Source organism: Lepidothrix coronata, unplaced genomic scaffold (genome assembly GCF_001604755.1).
Source record: "Lepidothrix coronata isolate B3197 unplaced genomic scaffold, Lepidothrix_coronata-1.0 Scaffold98, whole genome shotgun sequence".
Taxonomy (NCBI): domain Eukaryota; kingdom Metazoa; phylum Chordata; class Aves; order Passeriformes; family Pipridae; genus Lepidothrix; species Lepidothrix coronata.
Window position 1 is genome coordinate 551,022 of NW_016690278.1, and position 19,417 is coordinate 570,438.

The 19,417-nt window shown below is 43.5% G+C and overlaps 1 protein-coding gene across 1 annotated transcript in view; it reads right to left on the reverse strand.

Annotated features, from left to right (window-relative positions):
- Positions 1 to 225: 225 nt before the first annotated feature.
- TRABD2A (TraB domain containing 2A) overlaps positions 226 to 19,417 on the reverse strand; it is a gene marked incomplete at its 5' end in the record, with an annotated part of 67,860 nt that continues 48,668 nt past the window's right edge. The window contains 3 exons of the mRNA XM_017822545.1: positions 226 to 962; positions 3,933 to 4,190; positions 9,929 to 10,019. Coding sequence (XP_017678034.1) covers positions 782 to 962; positions 3,933 to 4,190; positions 9,929 to 10,019 — 530 coding nt within the window. The remainder of the gene's footprint in view (positions 963 to 3,932; positions 4,191 to 9,928; positions 10,020 to 19,417) is intronic.

The following is a 19,417-nucleotide window of genomic DNA, read 5'->3' on the forward strand; positions in this document are numbered from 1 at the left end:
GAGGACGGGGCTGGTGTCTCTCCCCGGACGGTCCTTTTGGCTCCCGGTTATGAAGCTCAAACCGTGCCCCACTCCCCAAACCCCTCCTCCGCCAGGCAGGATGGAGCCATTCGGTGCTGATAATAGCGCCGGGGTGGGAGCGTGAGCAGCACTTTCAAGTCTTGTCTGGTCATTGGAGATTGAGGTGTACCCATCTTACACAGCACCAAACAGACAGCAGAAATATTCTGTTCACAAGTCTTCACTGTTTTATTCTATTGTAGAAGGTGTTGTCATGAACCTTTATATGTAATCTGGAGCCCTAACAGGCAAGACATAAAAACATTACGAAGTAGAGACATAAAATATCAACCTCTCTTTCGCAGCTGTGCTCATATGACCAAAATCTGTTCTAATAAACAAGTCAGTGGTATGTAAATCTTCTTACAAGGCACTGAAGGTGAAAAAATTGTAATTTAGTTGGGCTCATATAGCTAAACAACAGCTATGTTATAGCAACATTATAATCTCCCCAAAGCATTATGGGATAACATGAAATCACTCTTCTGCAAGAGAAGGATAAATAACACTTTCATCAAAATATCTTCTCCTGTATTGGGTAGGTCAAACCAGTTAATAGTGTTAATCATCCAGACTCAGGAAAAGGAGGCAGTTTAAGAACACCCCAAAGAACGGGTGTCCCACCCAGAGTCTTCTATTTCATTTTTTTCACGTAGGTTTCTTTTTTTTTTATTTATTTATTTTTAAGGCAACAGCCCTGCAACTTGGGTCTCCCTGTGTTTCAATGCAGCATTATCATGTGCAAAGTCAAAGCCAGCAGCGGAAGGAAGAGAGAACGGGAAAGCTGGTGAGCACTGCTGGTGTCTGTGCGGGTGTGGCTGGACCGCCCATGGCCCCGGGGCTGGGATTCGACCGTGATGTAGCCATTAATGATGCGGATCCGGGGAGGATGGTCGGTAGCACTGCAAGGCAAGAGAAGAACATCAGTCCAGACCCAGCCCAGAACTGCCCAACAGCCACAGAGCAAGAGGTGGTCAGTCTCTGTGCCCCACTGTTAGTCTTCTGGGTTCACAGGAATGGTCTCTTGTACAAGTTACACTCTCACCAAAAGTCTTTGTCTCCTAACGGCAGAGTGCTGTCTTGTCCCTTCCTCACAAGCGTGGGCAGCACCCATGCCAGCCCACAAGGACGAGGGTGCTACCCGGCTGAACTATGGAGTAGTCTTGAAGAGCAACAAGCAAGAGAGATTGCGGAGGGTGAAAACACCAGGAAAATACCTGCCCTGTCTCAGGTCTACCCAGCCTGCCCATTGCTCCCACAGTCAGTCAGGAGGGTAAGATGACCATACTCCTAGTGCCTTTCAGCTAAGCAGGAATATGCCTTTCAGCTATGTAAGAACAATACAAGCATTGTTGCAGAGGAGTGTTGCTGGAGTGAGATATCCTTTCTCAACTGAGTACATCTTCCTCAGCCATGCTTCGTGCATCGTAGTGTGGACCAAACTTGTTTTTATACTGCATGATCTCTTCCACAGGTCATGAATTACAAAGAGATTGCATGTCATACTTTAAGGAGAGGAAAAGTCACATCCAAAAGCACATCCTGGAGTCACCAGGAAAAATCACCACATTCCAGACTATTTCCCATGAAAGTGAGTACTCTGACGTGGTGATAAACAAGAACTGAATCAGAGCCCACGTGGTGCTGAATTCCCATTATGGCAATACATGACAGAGGAGAGAAAACTCTGTGCTGTAGGTTGCTAACGTGAACTGTCCCGAACTGGGGGAGATTACACACTGCAGCAGGCCAAGAGTCAGAAGGGTCACATGCAACACTGGTGGTGTTCTCCTTGGCAGTGGACTGAAAGCAATACTTGATCCCATAGCTGTAGGACTGACATAAACCCCAGGGCCTTGTGGTGCTCTGTGAAACCTGAAGACAAATTTGGATGAAACTAAAAGCAAGTTCACTGGGCAAATACAAAAGCTGCTACACCAGCTGCTGTTCATCATTCTTGTCTTATTTTGGCCCATTAAGCAAAAATATGCTTTGGGAAACTGAAGGCAATTAGTATCCTTTTAAAAAACATTTACTCTTCCTTACCCGAAGGGTTCCCCTGAAGATTTGAACAATAGCTGGAGTGAAGCCAGCTGGCAGCACATCAAAGAAATACAACTGGCAGCTAATGCGTACAGGGGCACAAACCAAAGCCATTCTGCCAAGCCCACTACAAGACTGTATTAAAATCCCTTGAGCTGCACCTTTCACATTTTCAGGCTGACAGAAGGAATCACAGAACCATTTGGGTTGGAAAAGACCTTTAAGATCACCGAGTCCAACTGCAAACCTGAAAGCTGTGAATGCCCTGGCAAAAGGAACCTGTGCCTGAGCACCCCGAGGAATGGTTACAGCAAGGGCTGAGACTCCCAGCGAGACGTGCCCTGCACAAGAGCCAGGCTGAGCCCAGAGGTGTTGGATCTCCGCGGGAACAGACGCGGCTGCTCCACGAGGTGGGGCTGTCAGCTCATCCCACGCCTGCCCGGGAGCCTGGGCAGAGAGAGCCGAGATAACCTGCTTTACGGAAACCCAGCGCACGGACGGGCTTTGTGCCCGACTGACAGCCGCTTTCCCTCGGCAATCTCCCAGGCATCGCTTGTCTTTCCCAGTACTGTCATGCAATAGCTCCACGTCCAGACGTTCAAGCTCTCTGCTACTAAGGGCTCACCCCTAAAATTAATCTGTCACCTAGCATCTGGATAAGTTCCTAGCGCAAAGGATAACTTAATTATCAGGGGAAGAAAGGAAACATTATAAAAGAAAAGAAAGAAAAGTGGCATTTGCTGCTCTCATGTTTGTGCAGCAGTTTCCTAAGCTGCCGTATTAGCTTTGCTTTTGCTGCACTACTGCCTAGCAGTACTTGCAAACCAGTATGTAGCCTTAATGTACCTCCAGTTTAATCCCAGTAGCACATCTTCCCATCTTCCCTCATCTTCTGAAGGCACTGATACTGCAAGTGCACACGTATCTCACAGTCACTGCCCACCGACTTCCCTGAGCTTTGTGGGAAAAACTGCGCGTGAAAAACTGAACATGTCACAGCAGAGGCAGGGGGGAGCTTAAGGCAGTCAGTCCTTACCATTTCAACTAAACAGTCTATCAACAGAAACTCCCAAAACCCATTCGCAGTCAGCTGATAGCAACTACATTAATAGAAAGTAAATGATACGAGGTTATCTGACAGGAGGGAAACATTAAGGTATACATCAGCCACAGGCCCAAGTATAGGTAGTGAGGGAAGAGCTGGCTTTTTTTTTTTTTTGCAGGCTGCTGTAGTACTTGCAGGTAAGTAAGCTCTTCTGGATAACATATAACTAAGGGTTACGTGTGGACCTTTGCCCCACAACACACTGAGTTTTTTATATTAACTCCATCATCCACTAGGGTGTCGTGCTTTTTGAGACTGGAAGAATACGGAGACTGGAAATACCGCATGAATATTGTCCAAATGGAAGGAGTACATATGTCAGGTATGACAGTTTCCACACATGCAGCAGTTCTTGGATAACAGCCCAAGACTTTGACCTGTACCATCTACCACTGGACCAACCCTTCTGTGATAGAGAGGACTGCCATACACTCACAATTCCTCAATTCCCAGTGCAAAATGATCTAGACAAGGCTTCCACTTGTTTTGGGCCTCATTTTTCACAAACCTAACCATGGGGAGTTAAAAAAAAAAGCTATTTTGTCACTAAAAGCACAAGCAGTCTTATGTAAAGTTTTCAGAAAGAATCATGGTGAGGGAGAAGGTCAGATCCCATCCTCAGGGTGTATCTAGCCCCAGCAGAAGTTCGGTGGATCAAATTAAACAGTCTAAGTAAAGTCCATTCTGCATGACAAACCATCCCCCCTCCCCAGCCCTGAACTACCTTTCTTCAAGGCGAACCCAGAGGTCGTTAAACTGTCGCAATCTGCGTTTCTTCTGCTGCTGCTTCTTCTTCTTCTTTTTGTACTTCCTGTCTACCTTCTCCAGCACATCGATGCTGTCAGGCAGTAGCAGGTGAGGCAGGAACTCTTCCTTCTCCTCCTCCTCCTTCTGGGGGTGCAATGGCAGTGGGAGCTCCTGGGACGTGACATAGGGACTGTGTGATGATGAAAAGGCTAACAAGGTTTTGGGAGATTTTTGGCTGGAAGAAAGAGGGAACACAGACAACATTTGAAAGGGCTTTGAGGCAAAATCATGATACAGATACTATCAAGGCACATGTATATAAAATAGGTGTTTCTCCCTGACATATTGGCTGGTTGCTCATTTCTCTGCCTTATATTTCTGCCCCTTCTTTCTTAAGTCAATATTCTGATCAAAATATTTCTCTTTACCAAAAAAAAAAAATAAAGCTTTGGAAAAGCTTTTTTTGGCAATCTGGATCTGAGGAAAGAATGCAATCTGACTCAGGGCGGAATAACTCTTGGTAATAAGTTTACCTACCTAGAAAGAGACAAAAATGGAATCACCCTCAAAGTCAGAGAAGGTCAAACCTCGCTCCTTTGGTCTACTACACATCCTCTGCTGTACTGCAGAACACAGACCAGATTATCCCTTTCAGCATTTCCTGCCCAGAGCCAAGTAACTCTGGGGAAGTGGCAGAGACAAAATTACTAAAGCCCACTAACTGATGAAGCCAGTCCTGGATCAACAACTCTCACTGGTAGATAAAAAGCAGATTGTGGTCATGGCTACAGAAACGCATCTTGCAAAATTACTGTCTTTGAAGGGAATAGCTCAAGATACCATTAATGGTAATGGGAGACCTGGCTACCCTGGACAAAGACAAGGCTGAGGTTCTCAACAACTTCTGTGCCTCATTCTTCAACAGCAAGGGCCCCAGCCATACCACTGAAGTCAGGAAAGACTCAGAGAATGAAGACCCCAAGCTCACTGTAAGAGAGCATCAGGTTCAAGACCATCTAAGGAATCTGGATTTGACCAAGTCTATGGGACCTGATGAGATTCATCTGCATGTCCTGAGAGAGCAGGCAGATGAAGTTGTTGAGCCACTATCCAATTTTTGAAAAATTGTGGTAGTTAGGTGAAGTTCCTGAGGACTGGAAAAAAGGAAATATAACTTTCATTTTTAAAAAGCAGAAAGCAGAAGACCCAGGGAACTACAGACCAGTCAGTCTCACCTCTGTGCCATGCAAGATAGCAGAGCAGATTCTTCTAGAAACTATGCTAAGGCACATGGAAAACAAAGAGGTGATTGGTAACAGCTAACATGGCTGGAGAAGAGAAGGTTGCATGGAGACCTCACAGCAACATTCCAGTATCTGATGGGGGCCTATGCCTACGCAGCCCCTGCAAAGGTGATAAACTGAAAAAGCCAACAATCAGCTCCATGCTAATTACTGAAGCTCTGTTTCTTTATACTTAGAGCAAACAACATCTCTATTCACTCACAGCTTTGCTGGCCCACACTTCTCATTGTCTGGAACAAAGCAATTTGCCCTCTTCTTTATGAGCATCTTGGGCAAACCTACAAGCTCAATTTGAGTGCACAGAGAACCCAACAGGAATATCTGACTGATCTTTATGGCTATGTAAAGGGAAGAGAAGAAATCCAACAGTCTTCTGTAAGAAGATTAAATTGGAGACTGGCTTGGACTGAAATTCAGAATGGTAATAGAAAACCTGTGTTGGTTTCAGCTGGGGTAGAGTTAAGTTTCTTCATAGTGGCTAGTACAGGGCTATGTATTGGGTTTCTGCTGAACACAGGGTTGATAGAGATGTTTTTGTTGTTGCTGGGTGGGGCTAGAAGAGATCCAGGGCCTTTTCTGCTTTTCATGCTGCCACGCTGACAGGGAGGTTGGGAGGAGACACAGCTGGGACAGGTGACCCAAACTGACCACAGGGATATTCCATACCATATGAAATCATGATCAGTATACAGAGCTGTGGGGAAGAAAGAGGAAGGTGGGGCATTTGGAGTGATAGTGTTTGTCTTCCCCAGTAACCATTACACATGATGGGGCCCAGCTCTCCTGGAGCTGGCTGAACACCTGCCTGCCCATGGGAAGCAGTGAATTAATTCCTTGTTTTGCTTTGCTTGTGTGTGTGGCTTTTGCTTTCCCCATTAAACTGTCTTTATCTCAAGCCATGAGTTTTCTGGCTTTTTCCCTTTCAATTCTCTCCCTAGTCCCTCTGGTGGGAGAGTGAGCAAGCAGCTGAGCGGGGCTTGGCCGCTGGCTGGGGTTAAACCATAAAAAACCCACAGACCATTGGCAAGAAACCTGGCTTTAAAAACTGAAATCTTCTCAGAACTGTGTTCTCTTTTCAGCTTCCAGTGGCACAAAAAGGAGGAGGTCAAGAAGGGACATGTTTCAGGATGGCTGCAGTTTTCAAGCTAGCCCATCACTGGGTGTACGTTTATTTGATGGTGAATAAAAAGAGTCCTTCCTGGAGAAGGAGAAATAAAATTGTAGACTGAAACATGAAAGCAAGAGCAGATGGAAAACAAAGATAATTTGTCTTATTTCCTGCCAGGAAAATCATAGACTGGTCATGTGGTAAAGTTTATTTGACAGAGACTGATGCAGAATGGGCCTTAGGCTATCAATCTCTTTCAAATCCTTGAGATTGTCACACTGTCACACTTTATCACCTCTGAACTATCACAACCCTTCAGCTTTCCTCCTCAGCTGCCTCACATCACCTGCACTTTAACTCCACCTTACAGAGTGATCCCCCACTAGCTGTCTCCGCTCACCTGATTTGATCTGCTTGATCCTCTGCCTAGGATTCCCTTTTCCCCATCTTCTCTTCACTGTGTTTGTTCTTTAATTGTCTAAGTCACAGCAGGGAGAGGAGTGGGCACTCCTGCTCCACTGTAGACTAGAGTGCCATGCTGTCTGCAGCCTTCCCCACAGAACTCATGGCCATATCATGCTGGAGCTCAGCACTGCTACAGGTACAGGATGATCTGTATCCTGCATGGCCAGCCATTTGTTGTGGTAGATGCAGCCTCAGACACTGTTATTAGACACCCACGTACATAACCTCCTTTCCAACACTTCCTGCAGGCAGTTCATCCAGCGACCGAATAAGCAACCACTGAAAAAGGCACACAGATGCAAAAGGATGTCCTTCCTCCCCCAGGCCAGTTCCTTCTCCCAGCACAGCAGCTAAGGGAGGAGTCAGGAAGCACCTTAATTATGCCTGTGATTGTGATGACTGTTTTACAATATATAAATGCATTCCAAAGTCAGGAACAACATTTAAAACCAGAAGGAGCTTAATTGAACTTGTGGTACCATTCATAAACTGTCTTTTCCACTGCTGCCTTGTTGGAGACCCTCTTTTGCCTTCCCTGCTTTGGAGACAGCAGGGAGAAGGAACCCTTTTGCCTCCACCAGGGGCATTCATTCCATCCCATTTCCCCAGCAAATGGGCAGCACACCTCAGGCAGCCCTGTCTAAAGGTGAAATTGTGTTACTGCACCCAGTCATTTGCCTGCTACAGGAAAACAAGTATAACAATCCTGTCTCTTTCTTGGTTCCTACACACAGATATCTACAAGATACGTCACAAGAGACTTTTTGTTTAGCCAGAGCACAGGAAGCAGCAGACTGTGCTGCTACTGCACAATGTCATGTTGCAGGGAAGGGAGACAACTGCAGACTTCCTTCTTCTTGTGTTTTACAACATCTCAGCCCCACTGTATCCAACACCAGAACAGCTGCTTGAATTCTCTGTCTCAGTTCAACTACTTGACATTTTTTTCCTCTCTCGATTTTGTATGGTAAAATAGTCCACAGGCACTGTCTGGACTGTGTGCAGCACTGCTGTCTAGGACAATAGCTGGATATGGTTCCACACTTATGTGGCTAGACTGGGTTTACTGTCACAGACTGCCCTGTTGTTTCTCCTAGAACAAGCCCAGGATAACAATCAAGGGAAATCCTCTATCCAATTCCTAGAACTCTGACACACGCTTGCCACAGATCTTTCCCCCACCTCATATACTCTTTTCCTTTTTCTTGAAACATATTTCATATTTTTAAATATATTTCCAAGTCATCCAGAAACATTAATAGTGAAGTGCCATCTTCTTTAGCTTATTCAGTCAGCTTCAAAATCAAGACTCCAGGAAAGATGTTCTGTCCAGTAGTTCCAATGAGAGGTTTAAGATGCAACTCATGCCAAACTGAGGGCTTTCAAAGGCACAAGAGTCACTGGCTGGACAATGAACTCCCACGATGTGGTCAGAGAATTGGGTGCCAGCTACCCCAAGTGTCCTTGATACCAAACTTCCTGATGAGTTAAAATCTATCCCTCCTTTCCATAATTGTCTGCCTTTGATTTCTTTACAACCACATCTTTACAGAGAAGTATCAGATCTTGTTTATTCTGAAGTACCTATTAAACTGTCTTTCTTTAAGCTTTAAGAAGCTGCTACAGCAGTTTTTAGGAATACCTAAGCTAAAAGTGAGAAAACCAACACGAAAATATCCATGCAAGCTGTTTGGTTTTCTTGTTTGTTTGTTTGTTTTAATAAATCCTTCAAACAATGATACACTGGATTTTCTAGAATGATTCAAGTGTTACAGAATCAATAAGTCTTCTACTTAAGCACAGGGGCCTTCTCCTTATCAGACCACCTGCCCATTGGTGGCAACAGGGCTAGAGGCTGGCATTCATATATGAGTGGGGATAAGTCTTGGCTCAGTTTTTTTCAGTGCATGTAGAGTTAATGATATATGTCCATGTCAAGAATCATCACAAAAATATGATCTGCCAGAGTTTGAATCTTATGGTTTTAGACAGCAGCAAAAGTGACTTAAAGAGAAAGGTGAAGTAACAAGAGTATGAGAAAAATATCTATTATTTTTACCACATCTGTGGAGCCCTTGGCACAGACCAAGACTCTTCTCTGTGCTCTCTGCACAAAAGCTGATGGTCCTGTCTGAGACCATCATATCAGAATTGTGGGGGAGGAGGAACAGAGATGTAAACAGAGAGGAACAGCATGCTTGGCACAGAAGGTAAAAAGAAAACAGTACCATAATTGGGACCAAACCTTTTCTCCATTGTGGTCTTTTAGCAGTGACTACAAGGAGGAGTGGGCATAGCTGACAGACACGTATTTGGTAAGATTCTGGAGAAGGGGGAGACAAGGATTGCAGATCCTAAGCTGGTGGCAAGAATTCCAGGAAGAGGTGACTCAAAAGCACATGTAATTCTCAGCAGAGAGTGGAGGAGGAGATTATCTGGCATCTGTAGTTACTGAAACCATGGAGATGGATAAAAGCATCCAGTGAGAGATAAAAGAGGCAGTAAGGGTATATCCCAAAGGACAGGATGAACCAGAACAACAAGTACCTTGGCTTAAAAATGCAGAAGAGAGCAGGGGACATGAGAGCAATCAGTCATGAGCACAGCTTGCAAAGAGACTGGGTAGACTCTGGGCATTCAGATTCCAGGCTGACAGAGAGTAATCAGAAAAAATGAAAAATAGTGGTGTAAAAGAAGGACAGTAAAAGGCAGGGCACTCAAACACATAAAAGGGAGGAAGGAGAAGTGTGAAAGCCTTATGTGGTATGAGACAGCATCCAGATCTGATGTACCAAGCATGCATAGTCTGTGCTTTTCATTTAAGAGTTCAAACTTACAGAGGGGGAAAATGTTATTTCAATTAAAAAAACCCAAACAAACATAAAACCAAAAATAACGCAAACAAACCACAAAAAGAAAAAAAGTAAACAAAATCTTGTTTCCAAACTAGCTCATGGAAGAGAAAAGCAAACTTCTGGGAAGGAGAGAAGGAGCCTAGCTGAGTGTTAGGTATAGTTCCATCTGCCACTACTTCTTCATGATTGTTTACAAACCCAGCCCTCAATGGCTGCTCAGCTAGGTGAAAGCATGCATTACTTGTTGATGGCTTGTCCAGCTGGAGTGTGTTCTACCTCGTACCCTTCTCTCCTCAAAACATCAATCACTGTGTTGTTGCCCATGAAGTGACCTGCAGTTAAAAGAAAAATTACATCAGAACTCAACAAGCACACAGAAAGAAGGAGAAGAACAACAAAGTCCTTCCTCATCACAGGAGGTGTGCCACACTCAGGGGAGGCAGGGCTTTATCTCTCCCCACCAGCATGCACCAGAAACACAGGATATCTAATGAGTGATTGCTGAACTTTCCCAAGGTCACTTCAATTACTACATTCTGCCTTTCTAAAATGCAGATGTGATTGCAATTCCTCTGGTTCCACAGGTTATTGAATAGTGGGCCGTCCAGGGAGGTGGTAGGGTCACCATTCCTGAAGGTGTTTAAGGAAAGACTGGACATGGCACTTAGTGCTGTGATCTGATTGACACGGTGGTGTCCAGCCAAAGGTTGGACTTGATGATTTCAGGGGTCTTTTCCAATCTAATTGATTCTATGATTCTGTGATTATCAGGCCATTGTGGCTTATGTTGTGGGAACAAGCAATAAAGTTCTGACATCGCTGTTCAAGAGCAGCACTGAGCCTACAGTTGCTGGTGATACAAAGAAGGTCAGAATATGGCCGCATTTCAACACTCTCCAGCGGTTGTTCAGTTATCACTACCAATTTTTAAATTATTAAAAACCATCCAGCTGTAGAGAACAGAAAATAACTCTGAAAGCCAATGACTTAGGTCAACCCCTTTCATTCCTCTGTATATGCCACTGGGGTCAGGAACCTGACTTCAGTCATGTTGACAAAAGTTTTGGAAATACTTAGATAGTTCTGCCCTAATTCTGTGATTTACATCTCCACTCCATTTTCAGAGAGATGTGGTGGCCATAATTTGGCCATAAGACCATCATTTGGGATCATAGTGAATATATGACTACTCAAAGGGTGCAGGAGTAATGCTGTAAGGACTGTATGCTCTGCACACAGAATGTCTTTCACTTTAACACCTCATCAGACCAGGCTGCTGAGAAGCAGATGGAGAACAAAGGCCTTGCACAGTCCCTCATAGTTCTAGCTTTCATGAAACATTTTTTCATTTAACAGCCTGCATTAATTAAAATTGGCCTTGAGCGAATTACTTATTAGAGTGATCCCTTGCTTCTGCAGATGCAAGCAGTGCTAAACTTGACAAACTGTTCTCTGCTAAGATTGTTCAGAAATACATGGCAATAAAACCACCAGAATTATCATAGTAGCCAGGGAAAGCAGGAAGTTATAAAGAGAATTCCAAGAGTGGTGAGATTATTAGGAGACTAAACATAATGGATTCATGACTTTTCACTCCAAAATTGGTTCAATGAATTCGAGCACAAAATTCCACTTTCTCATGCCACAATAGCAAAGTGCTCATGAACTACCAGCTTCAGGCATGACAGTATCATGATGGTATCATTTGAGCACAGACATTTATGAAGATGAACTTTCCCCCAGAACCTAAGAACACAAACCAATCTAGCTCAAATGAAACCTTTTAACCAAGCACTGAAATGCACACCCATGGGGTACCATATTTTCTCACTTAGTAACTGGATTTTTTCCTCAGCTCCTCAGCTTATATTTTGTCTTCAGAAGGAGTAAAGCTGATGTGCTGTTACGTGATCCTAACCTAATACTGTTGATATCTGTTTCTTGCTGAATGGTTCAGCCCCAGAAATTATCTAACTGAGAATTCCCTCGTGTCAGCAAAAAGACCAGATGCAGCAGGGAACAGTAATGAGCATAAACAAATATTGTTAGTAAAATTAGCCATCAGAAAGCAAACACTAGGTATAAGATGCCAGATCTAGTTTCTGTCTCTCACCTTTAACACAGAGGAGAGGTGTGTGCAAAAGGAAGAGGAGAGGGAGTAACTGCTCCTCCACACAGCAGAAGAAGGGGTGGCTTCCAAAAGATGATCTGTCCCTTGTAACTGACAGTGAGGTAGGAAAGACTTTTAGAGAAATGCCTCTGTACTGACGAGGATAGGGGCAGTGTATACTGCAAGTTCAGACTAGGTATTCACACGGTGCAGGCAGTGCTGGGGGAATTGAGTCCCATATTCAGAAGTGAAAAGCAGTGTCAAGGCTCTGAACTCATATTTTCCTAATCCAAGTCCTTCAAGAGGAAAGGGACAAGGCATAAGGATAAGCAATCTGTAAGGGCAATCTATGGTGTGAAAATAATTTTCTTCAAGCCAGTTTAAGATGTTACAGTCTCATGCATTTCAAGAGTGAGCTATTGAATAGTTGCACACATCACACCATTAAACACACTAAACACATTAAACCCTTATCAATCTTCAATCACCTTTGCTCAGAGCAGTGATTTAGACTGGTATATAGGAAATTACTGTAGCACATGGATGAATCCCATTTCAATCAGTCAGCCTGCTTGAGTGATTTCCTGAAGCTGGGCTCTTTCTTTATAATTTAATGCAGTGATAAGACTATCTTTTTTATCCCAGTCATGTGTACATACCTTCACAGAGTGTCTTTGCTCATTGTTGCCAAGGCAATGAGCTATGTCTGCATGTGAAAGAAAAATGATGTGTTAATACTCTGCAAAAGAGAACCGACCAAATGAATAAATAGGTGTAAAACAGATGCGTACAAATACAAACATGTGATATTAGATTGTTCACACGATGTGAGCAATCAGGAGCCACTCACTCAGGCTAGGTACAAGAAAGGTTAGGAGATGCAGTGTTTGTTATCCAAAAGGTGGGCCACGTGTGCCCCATGAGACAGAGCTTGTCCGGGGCCCAGAGGATCTACAGGTTCAACCAAACAAGATAAAAAATCAAAAGAGGGAGAAAGGTGAGAGATTGAGGTACAGGGCCCCACCAGGAACCTCCCTAGAGACAGGGCTTTTACCTCTTTTCTAGGGACCATCACAAAAAGAGATCAGACAGCCAAAACCAACTGGAAGAAACATGAGAAAGATTCAGTCTCCAGAGTTTGAGATCAAGCAGCTATTGCTGCAAGGGAGACTTAGATGAAAGTCACATCACAGGGAGTAGGCCTCTTTCACCTGTTTTCTATTTTAGCCTCACACACTTGAATGCCTCCCAAAAGAAAAGCCCTGGGCTCTGTCCCATCAGAAAGCCTGCTCTTTTCTTTCTATACGCAGCCCTGCATTGTCCTCACACCACTAGGTGAAGAGATGCCTCCAAGAGGTCAATTTACTCTGGCAGGGGGTGGGGAGCCATGAATCTCTATTCTTCTGTGTTCAAGCTCAAAGAGAAACTAAGAAGCTGTTGTGTGCACCAGCTCAGCCATGCACTCTACTGGAGAGTAAATAAGACCCCAGCCTTTAATCTGCACTGAAAGGAGGTGGCATGCAGGGACCACAAACAGGCGATATGCCTGAGGAACAATGCTGTTTGACCAGCACGCACTTGCAGACTTGGCCGCGCACTCGGACACACACTGTGCACTCCTGACCTTCCACAGTAGCAATACACATTCCTGCAGAACACAGGCTACCACTATTGCCCTGAAACATATGTCTCCTGCTTGCAGCTTTTACTGCCAGTGCATTCACAGGTGCTTTTGTCTAGGTAACCGTGCCAGGACTGTGGGTTTCAGTAGAGGTTCCTGAACCCAAATTTAAGCCATTGCGAGGCTGATAATTTTCTGCATCTAAGGAAAGGAACAAGAAAGTATTGCAAAACTGAAGTTCAGTTTCTGTTCCTAAATTTTAGTTTTCGTAGAAATTGATTCTGTAAGACTGATCAAAATTACGTTCCTCTCTGAATTTCAACTAAATTGACTATTCCAAGCAGATAAACAAAGTTCCTTGACCTTCTCTTAGAGCAATGTAAAAGGAAGCCCACAAGCATACATAATTCTATGTTTTCCTTAGTAGAAAGATGGCACTTCCCATCTGCCCCAGAAACATGTCAGGACTTCACTATTTACAAACATCCCCAGACAATGAATCACTGAACGTGCATGTAAAGACACCAAACTGTTTGTTAGGAAACCCAATCTGGACTGCTGACCTCCAAGATGTGGTGGGAACAACTATAGCACGTGGTTATAACAGTGCAACCACAAAATGGCACAAATTATTCTAGCCACTGTGGGCATCATAAAGCTCAATGTTTATCTGGACTGGGAGTGCTCAAATGGACCTTTGGTGCCAAAGATTCTATGGAGCACTGAAACAAATACTTTCAAGAATGTACAGATCTTAAAATTATTTAGAAACTTCCTAGAAATGCCTATGGCAATGATCATCTCCTACCACTCTTCGTCACTTTGCCTCTCACATACACACAATTAAAGCTTTTAAACTACATGTTGGGATGCAGAAGATGGAGTAATTTTAATCCAGTTAGTAAAAGTTAAGGAGTAAAAAAAGCTAGACAGAATATTTAATACGATCCAAAGCAGAAGAAGGAAAGTACGTGATGTAATCAACTTAGTTACAAATGAGTGTCCTTCAGACCCTTGCTTTCTGTACACACTTCTCAAGAGGAAGATGCTTTTTTTCAAGCATGAGCACCATTCACCCAGGTATAGCAAGGCTGCACTTCACTTCTCCCAGAATGAGGAGGAAATTTTGTGCAGCTACACTAAATAACCCAAGCAATACACGGAAAACTGAGGTCAGTCATATAGTGGCTGGAATTTCAAATTTGCCATTTAAGTTAAAACAGTTTATCAAATGTAAAACATGTAACACTAGATCCAGTAGAATCTTGCTTCTAACAGTATTTCCAAGTCTTGAAAAGTTCAGGTATCAGAATATAAACCAAAGAACCAAGAGCATGATACTCGTGACAGATTTAGTGCTACAGGAAGAAGGAAATGATAAAAATTGAAGGAGTGAGGTGCCTCTAGTGGTAATGTAAGTCAACTTAGAGATTTTCCAAATTCCCATTAAGTGCAGGAGACTGAAGACTTCCAAATGTAATCCTTCCTGTGATTACCTACAACATGAAATATTAATGAAATACTGTTCCATAAACCTTGAATCTGAGGTTTTACTCCACTTGGGCCATGACAAATGTTTGTCTTCAAAAGATGTGATTTCATGGAAATCTTTTTTTTTTATTCAAAATCTTAGTGGATCACACTTCACAGCTCTCAATCAAAGGGGAAAATCTGGTGAGCATGACCATGGAACAGTCATGAACTTCCACTAGACATGAAGAGACTTAAAGAAAGTGACTCAAACCTGCATTCACTCAGGATGAAAAAAAGCCAACTTCCATTTCTTCAAAAGCGATGTGCTTTGCTAATTTAACTCACCTATACAACTTCTCAAAACAGTTGATGATGAAGGCCTTGCACGACACAGGAAAAATGGCCTAATACCATAGAAGATGAACATCTGAAGTTAGTTTGCATGAGACAAAATGAAGGAATTTTTCTTGTGAAAGATAAGAAGGTACTTTTTATCTACCCAGTTCTGTCAAAAACGAGGTCTCTTAAATGTAAGACCTAAGTATTTTTGGTCCTAAGGTTTCCCATTTTTACCCTTGGGCAAAGTCAAACTTCCTGATAACTTCCTCCAAAAACTGAAGTTAGGAAAAGGTTTTTCACTAATTATAAGGCCAAATTTATGGAAAAGTTAACATAAAAGTTTACAACCCCATACTGCTTATTTTGTGAAAACCGAGTTAAGAGGAAAGCTTATCTTCAGGTAGCCCACTGGGGCTCCCTCTGTGCTGGCATTTACTGAGAGCTTTCCACTGCTAAAGCCTTAGGTTCATTAGGCAAGCAGACCCTCATGTAGGTGACTACATTAGCAGCCAGCATCACGTTACCAGTAAGGGCAGGAATTACCAGTGTCATGTCAGAGCTACAGTACTCACAGCCACTGGATCTGCTTCCATTGCACACCACTGCTTCCTTCCATAAAAGGACTTTAAATCCCACTAGATTAAAACACACATTACATGATGAAAGTTTTTCTGCTACAGCTGCCCAGTGAAGGCAGCAATGGGTAAGCCCAGCACTGATAGGCAGCCTGAGGGTGACCTGACTGTCGGTACTTGAGCAGAAACAGCACAGTTTTTTTGGCCTGGCTGATTTTGATGGTTGCACTAATATGGTGGAACAGAGGCTACCGCCTCTAATGCAGAAATGCAAAGCTTTCTTCATTTCACGTGTCAAGAGATGTCAAGAGTAGTGCCCTTCATGTGAACCCTGGGGCTTTGGATGTGGGGCCTGCCTCCACACAACATTATCTATGCCCTTTGGGGGTTGTTGTTCTAATAAACCCTGTCATTAGCATTCTGCAGACTCAAAGAGGCTACTAAGGAAAACATTTTCAAAGCTGCTGGGTTGTATCTGGCATTCTCAGATTACAGAGGTATAGGCACACCTTCAGGCACTCGGCCTTTCCTCCTACACAAGGAAGCTAAAATAATGCTGCATTCCAGGGACAGAAGCAAGCAGGCAATCAGCAAGCCCTTTGTGCCCAGAGAAAAGTGAGATGGCCCCACAAAACTAATTTAATCTGGTTTTTTAAATCTGTTTCATCACTACATTAGCTTTTCCCCCTTCCTCTCTCTCCTTTGTTTTTTTTGTCCTCTTCCAGGATCTACAAAGATTCAGCTTCTTATGGACTTTTCATGAGCTTTTTCATTACACATTTACAATCTTTTACATAAGGCATAAATATATTTACATTCCCTGTGCACACTCATCTCCAGTCTCAAATGTACTGATGGCAGGTTCAAAGTTTCCATGCTGGGTTCTGAATGCCCACTGAATTTCAAAGTGTTATCACATTCACCTGAGCAACTTTCATATTCCCATGGAGGGTTTTGTTTGGTTTAGTTTTACAGATCTAAACACCTACACAAGCTGGACAGAGACATCCTGGGCTCAGCACTGTTGACTATTTTTCACACCCACTGTTGACAGGTACTCAGGTCCTTTCTCTAATCTTTTCTTACCCAGAGACAATAAGTCTTGTTCCTCTTGCATAATTTCTCATCCAAGAATGCCAGATGGGGCAGCAAATTTCAAGAAGTAACAGTGAACAGCTCTACCTGGAAACAGTACCATCTAACACACCATTCAGAATCAGCACAATTCCACTTTCCCCTGGAAAACTAATCTTTTCCTTTTTTGTTTTAGAATTTCATGACATAAGGGACTAGGGAAAAGGCATCAGACATGTCATCCAATGCACTGGGCATGCAAGGCTGGGACATAACTGACCAGTCTCTCACATCTCTAGGACTGCCTTTAAAACTTAGAGAAGCTGCAGGAAGCCATTTGGTGCACCACAGCAGACTCCGAGGTAAGCACTGGTGGTGGCATGCTCTGTTTTCCTTGACCAGGTGGCTGAGACTAAAGGTTACACATCCATCTTCAACTCAGACAGGGTCAATTATGCTTCTACAGTGATCTCCAAATCCTTCTACTTGTTGTTGGGTCACGTCAAACATCTGAGAGCTACCTTTAGTTTAGTGAGTATCAGTTGAATTAGTTACCAGGAAGAAGACAACTCACATCTGGAGCTGCTAGCTGGACTGCTAGTTCAGATATTGATCATCAATCTGCTCATAACAATTCTTCTTTCTGGGAGGTCTTGGTGGGGGTGGGGAGTAAAGACTGGGGAAAAAAAACCAGTCAGTCCCTGGATGTTTGAATCCATATGGTCTGACTAATGCTAAATAAACATATTTGTTATTTACTTTAGTAATCAGAAGAAATAGTTGCTGAAGAAGTTCTCCCCATCATCCTTCTTTTCTTTGTGTTAATGGTGGCTGACCAACACCCACTATACTTTAAAGCCTCAGAATTATGCTTTTTTTCAGGAGCAACAAAAAAAGACAGCTCTGAGACAAAAAGGAATTTTCCAGTGTTTACAAGATTAAGAGGACCAGCTTCTGAGGTTGTCAAATCATCCAGCATCTCTCACTGAAGTCACTAATTTCTTCCACAGGGATATGAGGCATTTTAGATCCCTCTGTACTTCTTATTCATGAACTAGCACTTCTGGAGTTTCTCAACTGTTCAAAGAGACAGGAGAGACTAAAGGGAATTTAAACTTAGTTCCTGGAAACTCTGGCTTCACCAGAGGCCTTGCCTGTCATAATAAAGTCAGGATCTCATCCCACTAAATATGCTTCCTCATACATTAAAAAAAAACCCAAACGCAACACTTTTTTTCTGTCATTCTTTAGCCCCTTCAACAGAAACTGTAAGTAAGCTAAAGAAAACAAGCTGTGCTATTTCCTAGAATAAAATGACCACACTGAAGCAAAGCTCACCTAGAGTTGAATCTGCTTAGAAACATCAAGGGAAACAAAGAATGTTTCCACTGACAAGGAATGCTTCCACTGACTACATAAGTATCATCCAAGTGCTGAAGGGGGCAGGAGATCTGACAACAATGAATATAGAAAAGATCAAATTCTTGTTACTTTCTCTAGGGGACAAACCAGCCTTCAGGAATTTCATGTTCCTGTGACTAGAGGGAAAGTCCAGGGTTCAGTCTGTGCAGAGAAGCATCAGGAACATTCAAACAGACCAGTCATGTAGACCAGCAGATTGAAGGAGGTGATCCTTCCCTGCTCCTCAGCCCTGGTGATATATATCTGGGTCCAGTGCCTAGCTCTGAGCTCCCCAGTTCAAAAGATATGTGGACATTCTGCAGAGAGTGCAGCAAAGGGCCACAAACATGATGAACAACTAGAGCATATGTTATATGAGAAGAGGCTGAGACTGTTCAGCCTGGACAAGAGAAGGCTTAGGGGTTATAATTGATGCATAAATACCTGATTGAAGGCTGCAAAACAGATGGAGCAGAACTTTTCTCGGTGGTGTCCCATGAAAGGACAAGGGGCAATGAACACAAATTGACATACAGGAAATTCCATTTAAACATAAGAAAAAGCATCTTCAGTGGTTATATACTGGAATAGGTTGTGCAGAGAGATTCGGAAGTCTTCATCCTTGCCCATACTCAGAACCTGACCGGACTCCAGTCCTAGAAAAACTGCTCTATATGATCCTACTTTGAGCAGAGGAGTGGACCAGGTGATCTCCAGAGGTTCCTGTCAGTATCAACGATCCCTTGATTCTGGGAAGGTTTAGCCAGCACACAGCACCCTTGTGAGACCTGGACAAATGGTAAAACTCTCCACAGCACAGCAGGACAGCACAGCCCTCTCTATGTCAATGTGCACTTCCTAGACAAACCAGAAACCAGCTGGCTGGCTGTGGAATCACGTGTGTGATGACCTGCGTTGGCTTAGCATTCAGATCCCGAATGCTCCACTTGCAGTTCAGGGAAATTAGAAACGCATGTAGAAGGAAGACTGCTGGTGAAAGATTACAGCTGGCTTCGCTTCACAAGCTCTACCGCCGGCAACAGGGAGTAGGTCTGGCCTGTATCTGCAGCGCCACCATACAAAAATGTCTGGCCACAGATAAAACCCTCACTGAACCTAGTGGAATGCTGCTGGTAT